Raw genomic sequence first — 20,324 nt, 5'->3', positions numbered from 1 at the left:
CTTCCTGTTGTGCTGCATAAGTCCCCAGGTCCCACCATCGGGAAAGAGGAGAGAGGCTAGGGAGAGGAGCTAAGCAGGAGTGAGGGGAGCGGGGACAGGAGAGAGGCAGTGAGGAGAGACCAAGGTGGGAAGAGGGGTTGGGGAGAGCGAGCGGGAAGGAGGAAGGCAGGGATGAGGCAGGAAGAAGGGGGAGGCAGAGGGAAGGGGGAGGCGGGGGGGTTGAGAGCGAAGCAGGAAGGAAGGGGGTAAGGGGGAGGAGGAGAGTGGAGAGTAGAGAAGTGGGGGAGAGTAGGGGGAAGAGAGCGAGGTAGGGTGTAGGGGGAATGAGGCAGTGAGGAAAAGAGCGAGGCAGAGGGAGAGTGTGGGGGGGAGCGAGGCAGGGGAGAGGGAGAGACAGGGGGCAAGGGTCCCGGCGCGGGACTGGGGGCGCGGGAGACTGGAGGACCGGAGGAGGCGCGGGGAGCGGAAGGAGGGGGCCGGGGCGAGGCTGGAGAGAGGCCCGGCAGCGCCCCCTGCCGCCTGGCCCGCCCCGCTGGCTCAGCTCCGCCTGGCTGGGAGCAAAGTTTCCCAAGCTCGTCCAGAGCAGCTGGTGCTCTCCCCTGCCTTTGTTTTCCCCTCGCAGGATGGAAAATGAATTTCGAGCATCGCTGCCGAGCCTGCCAAGTAATTGGAAAGCATGTCGAACACTGCGTCTGCGGCTCTGCGGAGGTCTCCGGTTGGCCCCCGCCCTCCCAGGCCGCGGGGTGGCGGGGACGGGGGGGGGGGCGGGGAGGGGGGAGAGGGCACAGGTGGCAGAGCACCTGGGGAGGGGAGGTAAACAGAAGCAGAGCCAGTCCCCGCCGTGCGGGGGCTACATTTAGCATCCCTGGATAAGTCACGCAGAAGTCAGCCCAGGCCCCAGCTTTGTCCTCCAGGCTGTGCCCCCGCCCTACCCCACACCTGCAGCCACACCCTGGTGTTAAGTCTCAAGAGTCTGGAGAAGGTGCCTACAGGAGCTGGAGCCAGGGTTCCTCTGTTAAAAGGAAAACCACAAGCGTCACATAGAGTCCCCAAACCCAGGCTAATTGCAGTTCAACCTCCCCCAGAAATGGTGTCTTAACCAGTCAGTCAGGAATTTTCCTATCACCGCCATTGAGGTAATCTGCCACCTGGATCCTCTCCAGCCCCCACTCCGCAAAGGAAGATGAGGCAATCTGCATGATAGAAGCCCCCTGCTCTTCCTTAGGAGGAGCAATCCTTTTCTTTTGCTAATAACTTCCTTGCCTCGCCCCCCTTTCCAATAAAAACCTTCCATTTTCCTCAGAAGCTCCCCTCTATTAACTAGATGGTAGGCTGCCCAGTGGTTTAATGAAGACAATTAGATCTTCTAATTGACTAGGTTGGATTGTTTTTTAACACCTCCTTGCTGTCTCCACTCCTCCTCCCCAACCCCTCCCGCTGTCTGCTTCTGGGTAGCCCACATGCCAGGCAACCTCTCCTGGCCTTGCCCTCTGTCCAGTACCCTTGGCTCTCCCAGACCTGCCCACCGCATTTCATGTACTGGTTTGCTGGGTGCCTTCCATTCTCCTCTGGGGATGGAGCAGAGCCCCATCCCATCTCTCAGTGGACACCACAGGGCAATGGCTGGGTCTTCATCCAGCAGTCCCCTACATCTGGTGGTGTTCATTACATCACGTGGATCCTAAGACCCCTACCTGCGCCTCACTCTGCAATGGCAGACTCGGGAGGCACTGGCTCCTACCTCCCCTGGTATCCCAAGGCTCTGCTTTGCAATGACCTAATCTGTCTTCTTTGAGACAGATTTGGCTGGGTCTGTGTCACTGTCTCTGTCTAGAATCAGCAAGTTCCCCATTAGGACTTGACACACACTTGGATGATGAGAACAGGCCAACGTCCCCACCACCACCACCACCACCAAGAGGTCCGAGGTAAGACTTCTACAAACATCAGCCTGAACCGGCCCCCCACCCACCACCCCACCCCCATCTCCCATGCCCTCCCCTCACAGAAAGATCCATGACCCACAAAGCCTTTATTAGCTCTTTCAGCTCCATTTAAGTACACAAATGGCTTGGTCACGGTTGACTGATCCCAAATTTGCCAGTGATTTTCTTTTAATTTACCATGGCTCAGTCCCCCTGTAATACAGGTAGAGGAGGCATATTTGTTCCCAAACGCCCCTCCTGGGGTTAATCATGCACAGAACAAAACTCCATTTGAGCCACTTAATGATTTCATTTCCACCCTAGGTTTGAAGGAACTGTGGCTATAATACTAATGTAGGTCCCTCTCTCCCCAAACTCCAGATGTTTGTGTGTGAGACAACAAACGGGTGGGGGCCTGTGAGCTCCTTAACCACTACCTCCCAAGTCAGAGCCCAGCACTGTAGGGCTCCTTTTCTTTCTGAGTGCAGTGGGCTCCCCCTCTTTTCCAAGTGCCTGGAACCCTCTGCACATCTCCTCTCTCCTGAGAAGCCTGGCCTAGCCAGCATTGCAGGTTTGGCTCAGCCTCCCCCTAGGGTCCTGCAGCCAGGCTTTATGGGCTCACTTTGCACTCACCTGTAGAATCCCCACCTGTGAAATTCTCAACCTCCTGGCCTGGTATTCTCCCCACCATATCTGGCATTCCAAACATCCAGGCCCAGGCCCAAACCCCTGAACGTTCTGCATGCCTTCCTATGTGGGTACTCTCCTTGCCTAGAAGACCCCTCTTTCACTGCCACAGCCTGGCAAAGCCTCTGCTTCAATGTCATCTCTGCTGGGAAGTCAACACCTTTCCTCTCAAGCACAGAAAATCACTCCCTCTTCTGCTTTACCATGTATATACACTTTGGGCTTATTTACATACAACATTGAAAATTTGTTTATCAGCCCCTCCACCACTCTGAGCTCCCTGAGGCTATGACAGAATATTCATCTGGGTATCCCCATACTCTAGTACGGTACTGGATATAAACACTCAAGAATTTTTATTTGAATGAATGGCCCCTCTATAGTTCATGTATATGGATGTGAAGTGTATCCATCATTAAACTAAGATACTCAAAGGCCTTCCATCTGTTTAGGCTTCCCAAATGGTGCTAAAATCTAAATCTTGCCCTGCACACACCCTGGGACTACACTAGTGAGCCTTCAGAAATGATTTTGTGTGGAAATGGCGCCATCTGGTGGTTTCTGGCAAAACAGACTCTCAGTTGGAGAGTGAAAAGGGCTTTGTCCCTTCGCTAAATTGTGGTGACAGAGCCCCTGCAGCTCTGGCAAGGTGCATGCCACTCCTTGACTTCCCAAGCACTTGAGTGAGGGGTTGGGAAGGCAAGGTCACCTCCAGGACTGCTGAGGAAAACCTGCTTACTTCTCTATCTCTCGTTTGCTGCAACTGTCCCCCCAAAAAGGACAGGCTCTTACTTGCCACCAGGTGCCACTTTTCCACCAAGACTCCCACCTGCCAGCCCAGTCCTGTCTGTCCATCCACCTGCTTGACATCACCACTGTGATATCCTCCAGGGGCCTGAATCATTACCCAAACTTAACTCATCTCCCCCAACTGATACCTCCCTATCTGAGCAAAGGGCAGCTCACGACCAGCTGAGCCAGGACATTTCTTCTCCCCCATTCTCCAGCTCCCACACATCCCCAAGTCACATTTGACCTGTCTCAAATCCATCGGTTTCTCTGTGTCCCCTCCCTTTCCCAGGGGACCCCTCCTGGGCTCCCTGCTGCCACCCTGTACCACAGCCCACCTCCACATATGTGATCCCCTTCTGCCCCCAACATTCCTGCACTTTCCACCTCTGCTAGGACAAGGCCCCCAGCCCACATGGCCTGGCCCTGGCCTCCTCTCAACAGCCTCCTCTTTGGCCCTTCTCCCTCCTGCTCCCATCCAGCCAGAGTGGCCTTTTGGCATCATGCTCCTCTCCTCATCCCAGAGCCCCTCACTTGCCTCTGCTCAGGGCTGTGCCCCTGTCCCCTGGCTGGTTAACTCCTACCCTCATCCTTCCTCCTCTGCCTCCCGCCCTGGAGCAAGCAGACAAAGGGAGATTGGGAGGGAGAGGTGCTGGAGAGGGAAAGTGCAGGCACTCCTGACCTCTGGGAGTAGTGGGGCAGGGTGGGTATGGACCTGCCCTGCCTCCACCTCTCTCCTTCTACAATGCTGGCTCAGCACCACCATCAACCAAAATGACCCCTCCCCCAGCTTAGCAGCACAGTGGAGTGGTTAAGGGCACTGCCTCTGGCATGAGATTGCCTGGATTCAAATCCTGGCTGTGCCACTTAATGGCTGTGACATGAGGAGGGCTACATAACCTCTCTGAACTTCCAGTTCTTCATCTGTAAATGGGGGTGATGATTTTTAAATAATAATAAATCTGTCTTTTTCTCTGATTAGGGCAAGCTCCCATTATATATAGTACTTCTCCTTTAGAGTAACTGTGAAAATTGTGACTAATAGTTTGTTTAAAACTTGTCTCCCCTGTCAAAATGAAAGTCCTACCAGGGCAGGGAGAGGGTGGGTCTTGCTCATTGCAGTATTCCCCAGGCCTAGCCCAGGTCCACACATAGTATAGCAGTGTGGTTGAGAGATGAGGCTTGGGAGCCAGAGGCTCCTCTCAACAGCTTGTCCTTTTTGGGGGGACAGTTGAGCCAATTCAAGATACCTGGTCTCGTGTTGTCTTCTCTCGAATGGTAATAGCATCTACATCAGAGAGCTGCTTGGGTAGTACTACCTGGCACACAGTAGGTGCTCAGTCCATGCTGGCTGTTATTCTAGCAGACACTCAATAAAGACTTGAATAAGACTTCTAGTTTCTGGTCTGATATGTAAAGAACTTGGAAGCCATCACTCCCATTCTCACAATTGGGAAAAAAGCTGAACAAACCAAAACCAACAATACTTCCTAGGCCCATCAGAGAATTTAGGTCATAGGGCAAAATGCTGACCTGAGAATTGGAGAGACAGACACGTTATTATGGAGAATCACAACTTCGCAGATACAGAAACCTCCGGGAAACAGCACCAGAGTAGGGAAGCTTAAATATAATTGACGGATTGCTGGAGGCTCAATGTGGACAAGCTTGAGATTTAATAAGTCCAGGGACCCCAGTCTTAGAAGGCCCCCAACTTCCTGAATTTTGCTTCCAGGAGCCCCACCAGGTTCTCACAATGAAGATCAGAGAACCCCTCTCTCCTGCCCACTTCAGCAAGGGGAGAGGAATATAGCCATTTTGAAATATGTCCAGAGCATTCTGTCTTCCTTAACAAAGGCCAGCCCTCAAGACAGACTGTTTTTCCAGAGCCTACCTAACCTGAGGGAAGGAAAACATCCAACTCTGGCCCCCTCTCGCCTTCCTGTCTCTCCTGAGGTGGGGGCAGTGGAGGGGACAAGGCAAGGAGGACATGGGCCAGGGCCACAGGCTCACTAAGAGACTGAGGCCTGAGCAGAGGACCCTCCACTCTCCTCTTGGCCCCACCATCACATCAGCAGGTCCCTTTGTAACCACAGGGGATTTCAGCTGGAAGAACTAAAAGCCTCAGGCCCTATTTAAGAAGGAACCTCTAGGGAAACCTAAAGATAACAAGGGAGACAAAAACAAGAGCACAATAAGAAATGTTAATCTCTGACACTGCAGCTGCTGGAGAGAGTAAACACAGCCTAACTCCTAACCAGATAAATATAAAACCTCACACTCTCTGCCTCCATTCCTTTACCCCTGCAGCATATCTGGCTTTCAACAAAACCTGATGCTGTATGATACAAGGTAAAAAATAGTCTGAAGAGACAAGGCAAGCATCAGAACCAGACTCGGATAAGGCAGAGATGTTGGCATTGTCAGACTTGGAATTTAAAACTGTGATAAATATGCAAAGGGATCTAATAGAAATAGTGGATGACACACAAGAACAGATAGGCAGTGTAGGCAGAGAGAATGGAAATCCTACGGAAAAATCAACAGGAGATGCCAGGAATAAGAAACCCTGTAATAGAAACGAAGAATGCCTTTGATGGACTCATTTGTAGACTAGACACAACCAGGGAAAGAATCAGTGAGTTTGAAGAAATGTCAATAGAAAGTTCCTGACTGAAAAGTCAAGACAAAAAAAAAAAAAAAGGAACGGAAAAAAAGGTGGAACAGAATAACTTAAAACTGTGGGGCAATTACAAAAGATGTAACACATGCATAACGAGAATACCAGGAGGAGAAAAATGAAGGAAACAGAAAAAATATTCAAAGCAATAGTAGTTGAGAATTTTGCAATGGTGGACCCCATACAACGATCCAGGAAACTCAGAAAACCAAACAGGGTGAATACCCAAAACTCTACACCTACGCACAGCATATTCAAACTGCAGAAAATCAGACACAGAAAAAATCTTGAAAACCAGAGGAGGAAAAACTCCTTACCTAAGGAGGAGCAAGGATAAAAATTATGTGACTTCACTTCAGAAACCATGCAAGCCAGAAGAGAGTGGGGCACATATTTAAGGTGTCAAAGAAAAAAAAACCTAGAATTTGATGTCCTTCAAGAGTGAGTAGAAATACTTTCTCAAACAAAAATCAAAGGAAATGGTCTCCAGTAGACCTGCCTTGCAAGAAATGTTAAAAGTTCTTCAGAGAGGGAAAAGAATATAGGTCAGAAACTTGGATCTACAGGGACACCTGGGTGACTCAGTGGGTTAAGTGTCTGCCTTCAGCTCCGGTCATGATCCCAGGGTCCTGAGATAGAGCCCCGCATCAGGCTCCTTGCTCAGCAGAGAGCCTGCTTCTCCCTCTACCTGCCACTCCCCCTTCTTGTGCTCTCTCTCTCTCTCTCACACACACACACACAAATAAATAAATAAAAATCCTAAAAAAAAAAAAAGACAAGTATCTACATAAAGACAGGAAGACAGCTAGAGAAGAAATAAAGATAAAACAAATACTTGAGTGAAACAAAGAAGCCACACTTCCCCCAGTAAGTCCTCCTGTTCTGGCCCAGCCTGGCACCCCTTCTAGTGTTCCAGGAACACCTAGCGTGGTCTGCTGATACAGTTCCGTGCTGGCCTGGCATCTCTGTCCCCAAAAAGCTGGCTGTCCTCAGTCCAGGAAGAGCCTGATTAAAGGATGAATAGCAAGCACTCACACCAGAGGCCAGGACAGTGATTAAATAGCTTGTCTCTTTATTAGCGGTTCAGCGGGAAGATCCCAGTGTTGCCACTGGCACAAGGAAGGTCTCACCCGCCGGATTCTCTCTGCCCAGGTGTGGTCGCTCCTCCGGTCAAGGGGTGATAGACTTTCTTCTGACACAGGCTGTTCCTTGACCCTGAAGGACACGAACCTGGGAAGCAGAGGAATGCCCAGGGGGCACGTCACAGAAGCGTAGGATGGCTAAAGGGCTTGATGATCGTGCCTCCGAAGCCAGTCCCAACATTCCTAGAGCTGCGTGTAGAGCAGAAAAACCCACGGAGGGAAAGGACGGTGGTGCATCAGACAGACCTGGCTCTGCGTCTTCAAACTTCAGAAGACCCTGCAAGCATCCCAGATTCCTCATTGTCTTTAATATTAGTAAACAGTTGACACGGCACATCATGTCATTGACTAAGTGCTGATAGCCATTTTCCTCAAGGCAATGTTCTGAAGTCTGAGGAAACTGAGGCACGGGGGCATAAATCAACTTACCCAAGATAGAGCTGGACTGAAAGATAGTGTCCACTCCTAAGGCTTGGCTTAACCTCTGCCGTCTGTATAATGGGCATGAACAATGCCCTCCTCTTAAGGTTCTTTTGGATCAGGTAAGAAATTTTGACAATGCCTTGTGCCAAACCTGGCATTCGGTAAGTGTTCCATAAATGCCAGCACTCTACCTCCATGGCCTTCCTTTAAGCATGTTGCGGGTCGACTGGGTCTAAAACACTCCTTCAGCACCCCCATGACAGCCAGTTCAGTCTTCATACTTGGCGAGGGTGCAGTAACCTTTTCCTGAATAAATGGCCTCTGTAGTGTATAGCCTGTCATTGGCCTTCTACCTCCCAGAGCTCCGTAAATGGCCACTGTTATGATCACTGGTACCCAGCGCAGGCCAAGAAGTCACAGGACCCAAAGTCAAGGCCCTTATTGGTGGCAGGGCCAAAACCTATGTGCCCTCACTGCTGACCCCAGTGCTCTGTGATCTTGTGGTTCATCATGGGGTCAGTAGACCCCATGTTAGAAACGCAATGCCTGGGCATGTTAGAAACGCAGTACAGCAGGCCCCCCACACAACCTACTAACACAAGATCCCCAGGTGGTCCCTAGCCTGTGCATGATTGAGAAGCCCTCACGGTGACACCGCAGCTAGAAGGATCAGAGAGGCCAATCCGAACTTGACTTGGAGTCCTTCCAGAAATTTAAGAGATGCACTGCAGGAGCCTAAAATAAGGCAGCTGCCCTATCCCCCACTCTCACTGGCCCCAAGTGCAGGCCCCCTCACCAAAGGAAAGGCTAAACCTTATTATCAAGCTCCCGCCCCAGTGCAATGTCTCACGCCCAGGCTCACCATCTCCCCTGCCCAGCTCCTCACCTGTCTGCCCTCTCACCTGTAGCTCTCAGCATTCTGCATAGGAATTTCTGTTGGGAATCCACTGAGATGATTCATCCGTAAGGTTCCCTATGCTGCAGGGACAGAGAAGAGGAGCAAGGCAGACAGGAGGCTGCCAGATGGCAAAGCCTGCCCAGAGCGCACACCCAGACCATGGTATGGAGCTGGGGTGGCTGGTCAGCCATTGCCCCATTCGGGCCCTGGAGCAGAGTCTTACGAAGAGGCACTCAACATAGAAGGGTTCCAGACACAGTCAGGGAACCTGCAAAGGAGAGGCCAGAAACATGCCCGCCCACCACCCCCTGACCCTATTAGGTGTACAAATCAGATAATCTCCAACAGCTTACCTTCTTCTCACCTGCTCTATTCGGTCTCTCATAACGTCACTCCTCGCCTCACTCGGCACTTGGAAGATACGGGTATGGCTGCAAAACACCATTCAAACATTGGGATTCCTGAGTTTCTCTTTCACTAGGCATAGTGAATGGGTTGGAATCATACAAACGATAGTTCTGACCCTGTCTCCGTGAACTTTTGAGCTAGTCCTTCACTTGTCTTGCATGAGGCACACAAAGATTTTTTTGTTTTGTTTTGTTTTGTTTTTTACTATCAAGTACCCCTGAGCCACCCAATAATCCTGGGCAGGTAGCAAATGGTCCTAAGAAGAGTTGAAGAAACAGAGAGGTTAAGTGCCTTTACTAGAGTTGCACATCAGGTCAGTGGTCTTGTAAGACATGGAATTCACCCCTTCTGGATCCAACTTCCTTATCAGCTCTTTATGACCTACACTGTGCCATACTTACCATGGTTTAGAGATAATTCTGCAAAAATCTGCCACAAAGAAGCTGAAGGCCCACATCACTGCTGTTCTGTTTTATTTCACTATGCAGACTTGCCTTTGTCTCTGTGGTCCAATTCATGTCCTCTTCAACTCCATCCCCCTCTCCCCCCACAAACCCTCGATTCCAACTGAATCCCCCATTTTTGCCTCTATTGTTCTAGGTGCCTTGGGACTTTCAATGTGAAGACAGCACTGATACTGCCTCAAAGACTTGAAGCCTGAAGGTGATAAATATGCTCATTTATCACTCACACAAGGTAGAGCTGAGTCAGTGCCCAAAGAGTGGGGTAAGAAAGAATAAAGGGATTCCAGAAAAGGGAGAGATTACTCCCAGCCCAAGGCCCAGAGAAAGGGCCACAGCCCTGCGCACTGGAGGCCAGGTGGAATTGGCCAAGTTGCCAAGGCTCTCATGACCTGTGGAAGCCCCCTCCTCCCCACTCTTGTTTATTCAGTCCCTACCCAGTCCATGGGTCAGTCCAAGCAAATGTCCTGCTAGAAACCTTTCCAGGGTCCCCCAGGTAGCAAAGCCTAGAACTTGCACAAGCTGGGCCCCCCATGCTATGCTCTTGTAGATACTCCTCATGGCTTTTCTGACATTTTCTCTAATATTCACATACCTTATTCATCGAGTTCACTTTTATCCCTTTGAAACTGGGGACTCCATCTTATTTTCTCTCTTTAGAGGGCCTAGCAAACATCTACCAAAAAAATGAGTATCTGCTGATGCTTAATGAAGGGATATGTATTCTTTGACTACATATTTACTGAAACTAATAAAAGAATGCCAAAACCAGTGGACTGGAGGGGGAGCCAGGCACAGTTTATGGGCTTAAAAAATCCACGGGAAGTCCAAAGTGGAAAAATTATATATGGAAAATTATGATTCCTGTAGCTTGTCTCCAAAGCTTTAACCTGGTTATGCCATAGAGCTAAGGTCTAAAAAATTTCTGAAGATGATGTTCATATTATCCAGACCAAGGAACTGCCACATGTAGAGTTCCATCCAGTGCAGCCATGTCAGGCAGGGACAGGCTCCCACGTATAAGGCTATGGCTGGATTACAGTCCCCAACCTTTATGATTTTAGAATACAGTTCCCATCCAAAAAGTCTTTTCCAGGAAGGTCTCAAATTCCACCATTTGTCACTCCCTCCTGGGCATTTGAATCCTGTTTTAAAATACTAATGGCACCATAAGGGGTAAACACAAGAAAACTGGATATCCCCAAAGCAAAAATACATTTCTTGAGAAATGCGTCCTCCTTGATAGAAGTGAACAAAGCTGGCGATGGGGACATGGGAAGAAAAAGAGTGCAGAAATGAGAGAGAGAGCTCCTCCACATTTTCATGGAGGACAAGTTTAAACCCCCAAGTCTTCTGCTGGAAAGAGACCCTGAGCGAACACAGTCCTGAAAAGGAAATAGGGAAGCTTACGCCAGAAGAAATGAGCCAGCTTTCAGGCCCAGCTCCCTCCACATTGGGTCTCCGGCCCTTTGGAGCCAGGAAAGGGAAGGAGGTGGTCTGTGCTCTAGCAAGCACGGTGGGAGGCTGGCAAAGCCACCATAATGTGGAGCACAGAATTCTAGCCTAGGGCGCTGAAAAAACTCCTCTCACCTCAGCTGCAGATGAGGGCTCAGGCTTTTGCATTTTAAGAGCTTATTTTCTTTTAGCTCTTTAAAGTGCAGCCACTTCTGAACAAATCAAGTGCAAAAGTAACAGAAGTCTGAAATTTATTCAGAAGCATTAAAGAAATGGTGAGCAAGCCCAGTTTTGCAACCCCTGAAATCATGTTAAAACTTAGGAATGAGCTGGGCTTTCAAGATAGCAAAAATATTCCCTTAAAACCCCAAAGTAAGGCTGAAAAATTTCTCAGCCAAAGAAGTCAATGTCTCTGGAGAAGAATAGCCATGAGTTTGTGTTGGCCAGGAATCCCGAAGGTGGGGGACTTGTGCCTCCCTCCCCACAACTCCACTCAGGGCAAATGAGAGGCTTTACCTCCATCTTATGAACTGGATTCTTGTTCTTTCCTCCAGGACCTCTTGACTCTGGTTTGCCAACAAATCAGACTTTGAGAGATGGTGCTTCACCTAGGAAATCGGGGTAGTGTGCACATGATTACTGTCCAGCAAGGACACCATGGCCAGGATGGAGCCCAGCCTGGACAAGCTCTGCCCACTAGCCCAAGACCCTTTTCAGTTGGACCCTGTGCCTGCCCACCTCCATCTCTGCCCACTCCCCTAGGATGATTGTCTCAAATTCTCAATTACCACATCTCTGGTGACATGTACATCTTGGCCATGGGTGGGAGTACAGTTGGTGGACATCTTCTCCTTTATGTCCTGGGAAGCTTCTTCTTCAGTCTGAAAGGTGAGCAATTTCCCCTGAAAGTGTTGCTCTGTATCTGAGCCCAAGTCTGTCTCTTCTGCCTTTTCCCTGTTTTCCCTTCTGTCACAACACACATGTAACGTGTCCTCACATACACACTCTGTATCTCACAGTCCCTGCAATAAGCATGTCTATTACTACCTTCCTGTAGAATTCCAGGGGACTCATTAAGTCCTTGGCCCTATCCCAAGGTATCCCTGAGACTCCCTGTAGCTGGAGATGACACATCTGAAACCCCTCATCCAGTATCCTTAAGAAGAAGGGTAAGGATAGTGGTGATTCCAACACACCTTTGACAAGGACACAAGCCCCAGCATCTTTCAGGACATTTGGTGAATTAGACACAGCTCTAGGCAAAGTGTTTAGCAAAGAACTTGAGTTACCCAGTTCTAAGGGGAAAGGAGTCCAGATTCCTGCACCCACGGAGGCCAGCTCTCTAGAATTTGGGGTACCCTGAGTCATAGAGGAATGTTACTCACTTTTTTCAGCCAGTGCTGTACTATAGATACAGCCTCGCTTTCTACAACTTCAACGTCCTGCAACAAATTGGTAAGTTAATGCCTCAGAATACCTAGAGACCCAGCCCTCCTCCTCCATTCTTATCCAGTTATATATCATAAGATCTCTTGGAAGAGCAGTGGAGAGCTCAGAAGGGAGCAGATAGATGAGAAACAATTCCAGGTAGCTACCCCCAGCTATACTTACCGAACTGGTTTTTGGTGGGAAGGGGAACCCTGCACCTTTCCGGGCGAGGATGTACACAATCCATGTTGTAATTATCATCTTTGAACTTATGCCAGGCCTCCTTCTTGGCTCCCTCCTTCCATCGAAGCTGCCTGAGAACTCCTCTGGAACAAGGAGGCCATTGATGGGAGCTGCCCACCTGATTGGCTGGCCAGTGATGATGTGACAATGGCCTCCTTTAATCTCCGGGGTCAGAGTGGAGATGGAAAAAAGAGGTCAGGAAGTATCTGCCTTAGTGATGGCCATAGCTCAGAAATGGACAGATAAGGGGATGGGAACAAAAAATAAGATACAACCAATATAAACCTGAGGAAGACACAGGGGGAAATTATCAAAATTATAGAGATTTGGTTGGGGCAGGGGGATTATGGCTGGTCACCCAGTTTTAAGCAATGCTGAAGCAGAAAAACATTCTATGAATCAAAAGAATAAATTTGTAACAAAATGAAACAAGCCCTCTAGAAGTTGATTCAAACAATGCCACAGGCACTTCTTATTCTTACATATGGGGGAAGAAAGAATTTGTCCACCCCCCAAAATATCAAAGATAGAGGAACAAAATTCCCAACAAGGACATTTTCTTTTTTTCTACTTTGTTTACACCAGTGATTCAAATCATAAAAAAAAATCCAAACAATTAAAGGTATAGAGTAAAAAGTGCAAGTGCCATTTGTTATAAAAAAAATAATTTCCTGATGATTTCCAGTGGACTGCTGCAATGGAAGGATGGTAAAGTTGAGGTGAAAAGGAGATTGTGTTGTGACTTCAGAGTTGGGGGGAAACATTGATAGCTCAGGTGGCTGCTATTCCCATCTACAACTTTCACCGAGAAATTGAGGAATTCAGAATATCTAAAGGATTCTAAGCAAATGTCCAGCTGCTCTCAAAAGTAACTGTAGCCTAACCCTGAGACTATTCTCAAGGTCCTAAAAACCAGGGTTGCAATCCTGTCTTTACACTAACTCATTGTGTGACCCTGACCCAATCAATCATCAGTCTCTGGTTCTAGTTTCTTTGTCTTCAAAATGAAAAGAACAGAATAATGTCTGTAGTTTTCTTTTAGCTCTAATATTCTATAAATGTTCTCATTCTCATTCTTCCAAGAGTATCAAAGAGTATCTCTCTCCCCAATTCCCCTCATATAGACACTATGTCTCCTCCCTCTCGACAAATCACCTCAATTTTACATCTTCTTTATTGAACAGAATACTCTAGGCTATGTTGAAGCAACAAACTAGTCCCCAAATTAAAAAGGTTTATTTCTCACACAGGGTGATGTATGGAAGTGTTGAATCACTATATTGTACACCTGAAACTAACATAACACTGCATGTTAACTAACTAGAATTAAAAATAAAAACAAAAAAGCTTCACTTCTCACTCTCAAAAACTCCAATACAAGTTGAGAAGCTCTTCAGGGAAGTCGTGTTCCATGTGGTGACTTAGAGATCCAGGAAGAATTCCATCCCGTGGCTCCAAGGTCTCATGATGTTACCTCCATGATTGCCGAAGCAAGGAGAGAGAACATATGGAGGAACAAAATCAGCTCTTCTGCTTCAGCCCAAAGGCTTCTTCTTAAAGCTTATTGGCCAGTACTAGTCATATGACCCCAACCTAACTCCCAGGGGGACTGAAATTAAAAAACAGAAGATGAAATTACTTGTCAACATCTCTGTTTCTGCCACTATCCCCTAAAAGTTATGTTTCTATCTTTATTGATATATTTTTTAATATAAAAACATTAACTTGAGTCAAAAGTTAAAACTACATGAAAAGATATACTCAGGGGAATTCTACCTCGTCTCCTCTCTGTATAACCTTGTTCTTACTTCAGAAGTAAGGTTTTCATAAGTTTTTAGGATATACATCCTGCGTTTGTTTCCAAAATAAGAGAGATACATAAATCTAGTCTCACTTTTTTATTAATATGTTAGAAAATGCATACAGGACAGAATACAAATACATGCACAACTCAGAAAAATTAAGTGGGTGTGGGTACACACACACACATTGAACCACTTCTAGTACCCCAGCAAGCCCAAGTAATACTCTCCCACAAGGTGACCAATATTTTCACCTCTATTACCAAAGCTAAGCTTTGCCTAGTATTCCTTTGTATTAGCAGAACACAAATTATTTATTAAATTTACTATTAATGGACATTTATGTTATTCTACTTTGATACTTTTTAAAATAATGCTGCTATAAACACTCTTATATCTATTATTTGGTTGACATAAGCACTAAATCTTTAGAGTATATACATGCCAAAAAGTAGAATTGCTAGGTCATAGGCTTGACATATATTTAATATCAGTATATACCAAAGATTATTGCAAAGTGGTTGTACCAATTACTGCCCATATGCAATGTATGAAAGGAACAGTTGCTTTACCTTCTTACCAACACTTGATATATCATTTTTTATTGAATATTTAATCCATATGAAAGAATATTTATAGTACAGTTTATGTACAGTTTAAAGAATAACAATACAAGGATACCCATTAAAGAAAAAGAACATTATTGTTACTTTTGAAATCCCCTCTGTACCCCTCCCTGATTCTATCCTTTTCTCTTTCTTTTTTTTATTAAGTTTACTTATTATGTCATTTTTATAGTTTAGCCAGATGAATGGAGATAAATTGGTAACGAAGGATAGTTTAATTTGTAAATAATTAATTAATTAATGGTGTTAAACATCTGAGTTACATGGTGACTCTATTTTTGAGGAGCTGTCAAAATGCTTTCTAAATGGCAGCACCATTTTACATTTCCACCATAAATGTGTAAGAGTTCCAATTTCCCCACATCCTTGGCACAGTGTTATCTGTCATTCTAATTTTAGCCATTCTAGTAAATGTAAAGTGGCATCTCTTTGTGGTTTTGATTTGTATCTCTTTAATGATAAATGATGATGAGTGTCTTTTCATGTGCTTATTGGCCATTTGTATATCTTCTTTGGGGAAATATCTATTTAGATACTTTTGATTTAATAATTGGATTATTTGTCTTTTTATTGTTGAATTTTAAGTAAAAGTTATTTATATATTCTGTGTACAAGTGTCTTCTCAGATATATGATTAGCAAATATTTATTCTGTAGGTTGTCTTTTCACTTTCTAGAAGTTATCATTTGAAGGAAAGAAATGATGAATGAAGTTATCATTCATCACATAAAATAATAAATTGGACTTTTAATGAGGTGCAACTTATCTTTACTTTTGTTGCTTGTGCTTTTGGTGCCATATCTAAGATATACCTATTACATGGTCATAAAGATTTATTCCTATATTTTTTCTAGGAATTTAATAATTGTTGCTTTTACATTTGTGTCTATTAACCATTTTTAGTTAATTTTGGGTATGGTGTGAGGTAGGGGATCCAACTTCATTCCTTTTGCATTTTGAATTTAGTTGTCCCAGGCCCATTTGTTGAAAAGAATTTCTTTCACTATTAAATTGTCTTAGCTCCCTTGCCACAAATCAATTAACCATAAATGTGAGAGTTTATTTCTGGACTGTAAATTCTTTTTTTTTTTTTTTAAGATTTTGTTTATTTATTTTAGAGAGAGAGAATGTGAGTGGGGGGTGGGACAGAGGGAGAGGGAGAGGCAGAGAATCTCAAGCAGACTCCACGCTAAGTGTGGAGACTGACGTGGGGCTCTATCTCACAACCCTAAGATCATGACCTGAGCCTAAGCCAAGAGTCAGATGCTTAACCAACTGAGTGACCCAGCTGCCCCATGGACTGTAAATTCTTTTCCATTCATATATGTATCTACCTTTATGCCAATACCACACTGTCTTGATTATTTGATTACTTAATTGTAGTATGTTTTGAATTGTTTTGGCTATTGTGAGTTTCTTGAATTTCCATTGAAATTTTGGAATCAGCTTATCAATTTCTCTAAGAATAATTTTAAAAGCTTGCTGATATTTTGATAGGGATTGTACTGACTCTGTTGATCAATTTGGAGAGTATTTTCATCTTCATAACACTAAATTTACCACTCTAAAAACATGGGGTGTTTTTCTATTTATTTACATCTTCTCTAATCTCTTTCAACAAAGTTTTGTAGGTTCCAATGTGCAAGTCTTGCACCTCATTTGCTAAGTTTATTCCTAAGTAGTTTATTCTTTTTTATGATATTATAAATGGAATTATTTTCTTAATTTTATTTTTGGATTTGTCATTTCTAGTGTACAGAAATATACTAGATTTTTTTAATATTAATCTGTACCCTGGAACTTTGCTGAACTCATTTATTATAATAGTTTTTTGTGGTTTCCTTAGAATTTTCTATATATAAGGTCATGTTTTCTGCTGTTAAAGTGAAGTTCTTAATTGAGAAGTCCCAGAATCCTGGAAATTGGTATGAAGACATATGGAAAGATCCTAATAAGGCTGGAGCTATTAAAATCCTAAATAATTCTTACTCTTCTTTGCCAGTAGAAGCAGTCCTTCCATCCCATCTGAAGAGATTAATACTGCTTTGCCTGAGGTACTTGCCTTGAAAGACACTGTTGCTTCTCCTCCAGGACCCATCTTCATTACCCTGCTTGACTTTTAGATTTATAAGTACACTCAAGGCCCAGCAGTCCCCAAAAGGTGAGATACAAAGTGTGAACAATGAGGAGTTGCACTACACTCCAGAAGAACAACATGATTTTTCCAATTAATCCAGGCATAATTTGGGGGAACATGTTTGTGGATGAATATGAAGGATAGAAGATAATGGTGGAAGGAAAACATAAAGTTTGATCTGGACACATTTATTGATATGGGCCCACTATGCAGAGATTCTACATATAATATTGGAGCTCAGGGAGTTAGAAAGGGCTCTAATGGTTTGCTTGGTTGTTTGGCTCAAACATGGATCAAAAGATGACCTACATTAAATGAATTTGAAATGCCAGAATTGCCTTGGTATATTATAGAGGAAGGTATCCAAAGGCTTAGGGAGATTGGAATGCGAGAGTATATTTATCATGTAAGACATGCATACCCACCCCTGGAGGGTCCAGAGGACACAGCTTTTACTATGGATGAAAGAAATAAATTTGTGAGGGGAACCCCAACATCCTTGAAGAGCTCTGGGGTCACTCTTCTCTGTAGGTCAGAAATTAAAGTGGGAACTGCTGCCACTTAATGTGGGGACTATAAAAGCAATAGGGATATTTGGACCCCAGGTAGCAGAGGCCATGCAGCAACCTTAATCATCAAAAGCAAGGTGGGCATGGTTACTATAATAGACAATGGAGTCCAAGCAGTAATAAGAAGAGTCTGACTTCCAGAAATCTATAGTGTTGGCTAGTTAGAAGTGAAATAGATGAGTGGTCTACTAAATTCTTGCCTGATCTATATAAGAGGAAGAATTCTAGGTCAAGTGAACAGAAGTCTAACTTGAATCATAAAAACAGAGTCATGGCCCTTTGACCAATTCTGACTTGAGCCAATGTACAGACCCAGAACACTTTGAATGAAGAACAACCCAGATCCCCTTAAGGAAGGACCCTGCTACATTACCAAAAATGCATAGTGTTAATCTTTCTTCCACTCTTCTCAAAGGGACTTACAGCCTTTTACTGGGGTGACTGTACAGTGAGGAAAAGGAAACAGACTTTTCAAGGATTACTGGAGACTGGCTCTGAACTTATACTAATTCTAGGATACCATAAAAGCAGGAGCTTAGGCAGATCAGGTGATCAGTGGAATTTTAGCTCAAGTCCCTTGCACAGAGGGCCCAGTGGGCCCCTAAACCCATTCTATGGTTCTATAGTTGCAGAATGCATAATTGTATAGTAGACATATTCAGCAATGGGAGACTCCCCCACACCACTTCCCTAACCTGTAGAGTGAAGACGATTATGGTAGGAATGGCTAAGTGGAAGCCAGTAGAATATCCTCTACCTGGGAAAAGAGTAAACCAAAAGCAATACCACATTCCTGAGGGATTATAGAGATTAGTGCCACCATTAAGGACCTTAAAGATGCAAGAATGGTGATTCCCACCACATCCCCACACAATCTGCCTATTTCATCTGTGCAGAAGACAGAAAGATCTTGGGGAATGACAGTGGATTATTGTAAACTTAACCAGGTAGTGACTCCAACTGCAGTTGCTGTTCCAGATGTGGTTTTATTGCTTGAGCAAATTAAAACAATCCCTTGTACATGGTATGTGATGTATAGATATGTATCCAGCAAATGCTTTTCTCTTAATACCTGTTAGTAAAAGCCACCAGAAGTAGTTCTGCCACTTGGTTCGTATGATCCAGTAGATTCAATGGTGCTTGAAGTGTCAGTAGCAGATAGAGATGCTTTATGAAACCTTCAGCAGGCCTCTATTATGTAAATCACAGTGGGAACCATTAGGATTTGGAGCAAAGCTTTGCCATCCTCTGTGGATAACTACTCTCCTTTTGATATATAGCTTTTCATTTGCTACAAGGCCCTAGTAGAGAATGAATGTTTAAACATGGGCCACGAAATTACCAGGCAACCTGAGCATCCTTTATGAACTGGGTGTTATCTGGCCCATCATGCTATAAAGTTGTGTGCGCACAGCAGTACACCATCACCAAATGGAAGTGGTAGACTTGAAATCAGGCACAAACTGGCCCTGAAAGCTCAAAAGAGTTTTATGAGGAAGTGGCCCAAATATCCTCATTCCCTACTCTGGCTACACTACCATCTTTCTCCCAGTACGTACCTATGGCCTCATGTGGAGTTCCATGTGATGAGCTGACAGAGAGAAGACTCAGGCTTGATTTACAGATGATTCTGAATAATATGTCGTCAAAACCCGAAAGTATGCTGCTACAACACTACTTTCTGGGACATCCCTAAAGGACAGTTAGTGAAGAGAAATCCTCCCTTGAAGTTCTGAAGGGCAGAACTTCAGGCAGTGCACTTGGTTGTTCATTTTCCTTGGAAGAAGTGGCCACACTTGCGACTGTATACTAATTCATGGGTTGTAGTCAATAATTTGACTAGATACTCAGGGACTTGGAAGGAACATGATTGGAAAATTGGTAACAAGGAGGTGTGGGGAAGAGCTATGTGGTTAGATCTCTGTGGATGGGGGCGAAAAGTGAAGATATTCATGTCCCATATGAATGTTCACTAAAGGTGACCTCAGCAGAGGAGCATTTTATTAATAAGTGGATAAGATGACCCATTCTGTAGATACTAGTCAGTCTCTTTCCCCAGCTACCTCTGTTATCACTTAATGGGCCCAGGAACAAAGTGGCAATGGTAGTCGGGACAGAGGTTATGCATGGGCTCAGCAACATGGACTTCCACTCACCAAGGCTGACCTATAAGCCACAACTGACTGTCTAATCTGCCAGCAGCAGAGACCAATACTGAGTCCCAGCTACAGGGCCATTCCTTGGGGTAATCAGCTAGCTACCAGACAGCAGGTTGATTATACTGGCCTATTTCTATTATGTAAGAGACAATGTTTTGTTCTTACTGGAACAGATACTTACTCTGCATATGAATTTGCCTTCTCTGCACACATTGCCTCTGCCCAAACTACCATCAGTAGACTTACAGAATGCCTTATCTACTATCATGGTATTTACACAGCATTGCTTCTGATCAAGGGAACTTACAGCAAATTAAGTGCAGCAATGAGCCTATTCTCATGGTATTCACTCATCTTACCATGGTCACTACCACCCTATAGAAACTGGTTTGGTAGAACAGTGGAGTGGCCTTTTGAAGACTCATTTATAGTGCCAGCTAGGTGGCAATAACTTGTAGGGCTGAAGCGATGTTCTACAGGAAGTGGTACATG

At 45.1% G+C, this 20,324-nt stretch overlaps 1 protein-coding gene across 1 annotated transcript; it reads right to left on the bottom strand.

The window, feature by feature from the left end:
* Positions 1–8,182: 8,182 nt before the first annotated feature.
* SPATA19 (spermatogenesis associated 19) lies at positions 8,183–12,577 on the bottom strand. Its single transcript, XM_081797438.1, has 5 exons — positions 12,480–12,577; positions 12,254–12,310; positions 11,657–11,749; positions 11,385–11,476; positions 8,183–8,975 (listed from the first exon to the last, which is right to left on the bottom strand). Exons 1-5 carry the CDS (start codon positions 12,555–12,557, stop codon positions 8,894–8,896), a joined length of 402 nt encoding a protein of 133 aa, XP_081653564.1. The 5' UTR covers positions 12,558–12,577; the 3' UTR covers positions 8,183–8,893.
* Positions 12,578–20,324: the final 7,747 nt, after the last annotated feature.

This window comes from Leptonychotes weddellii, chromosome 11, assembly GCF_054177405.1.
Source record: "Leptonychotes weddellii isolate Sample4059 chromosome 11, ASM5417740v2, whole genome shotgun sequence".
Lineage (NCBI taxonomy): Eukaryota > Metazoa > Chordata > Mammalia > Carnivora > Phocidae > Leptonychotes > Leptonychotes weddellii.
This window is presented reverse-complemented; position numbering and strand designations above follow the sequence as displayed.

Bases quoted from the DNA above. Each gene is read 5' to 3' on its own strand.
- SPATA19 (XM_081797438.1), bottom strand. From the start codon at position 12,557: ATGATAATTACAACATGGATTGTGTACATCCTCGCCCGGAAAGGTGCA. The intron at 11,750-12,253 runs GTGAGTAACATT...CTCACCTTTCAG, and splicing joins TACAGCACTGGCTGAAAAAA to ACTGAAGAAGAAGCTTCCCA. The intron at 11,477-11,656 runs GTAATTGAGAAT...CCGATTTCCTAG, and splicing joins TACATGTCACCAGAGATGTG to GTGAAGCACCATCTCTCAAA.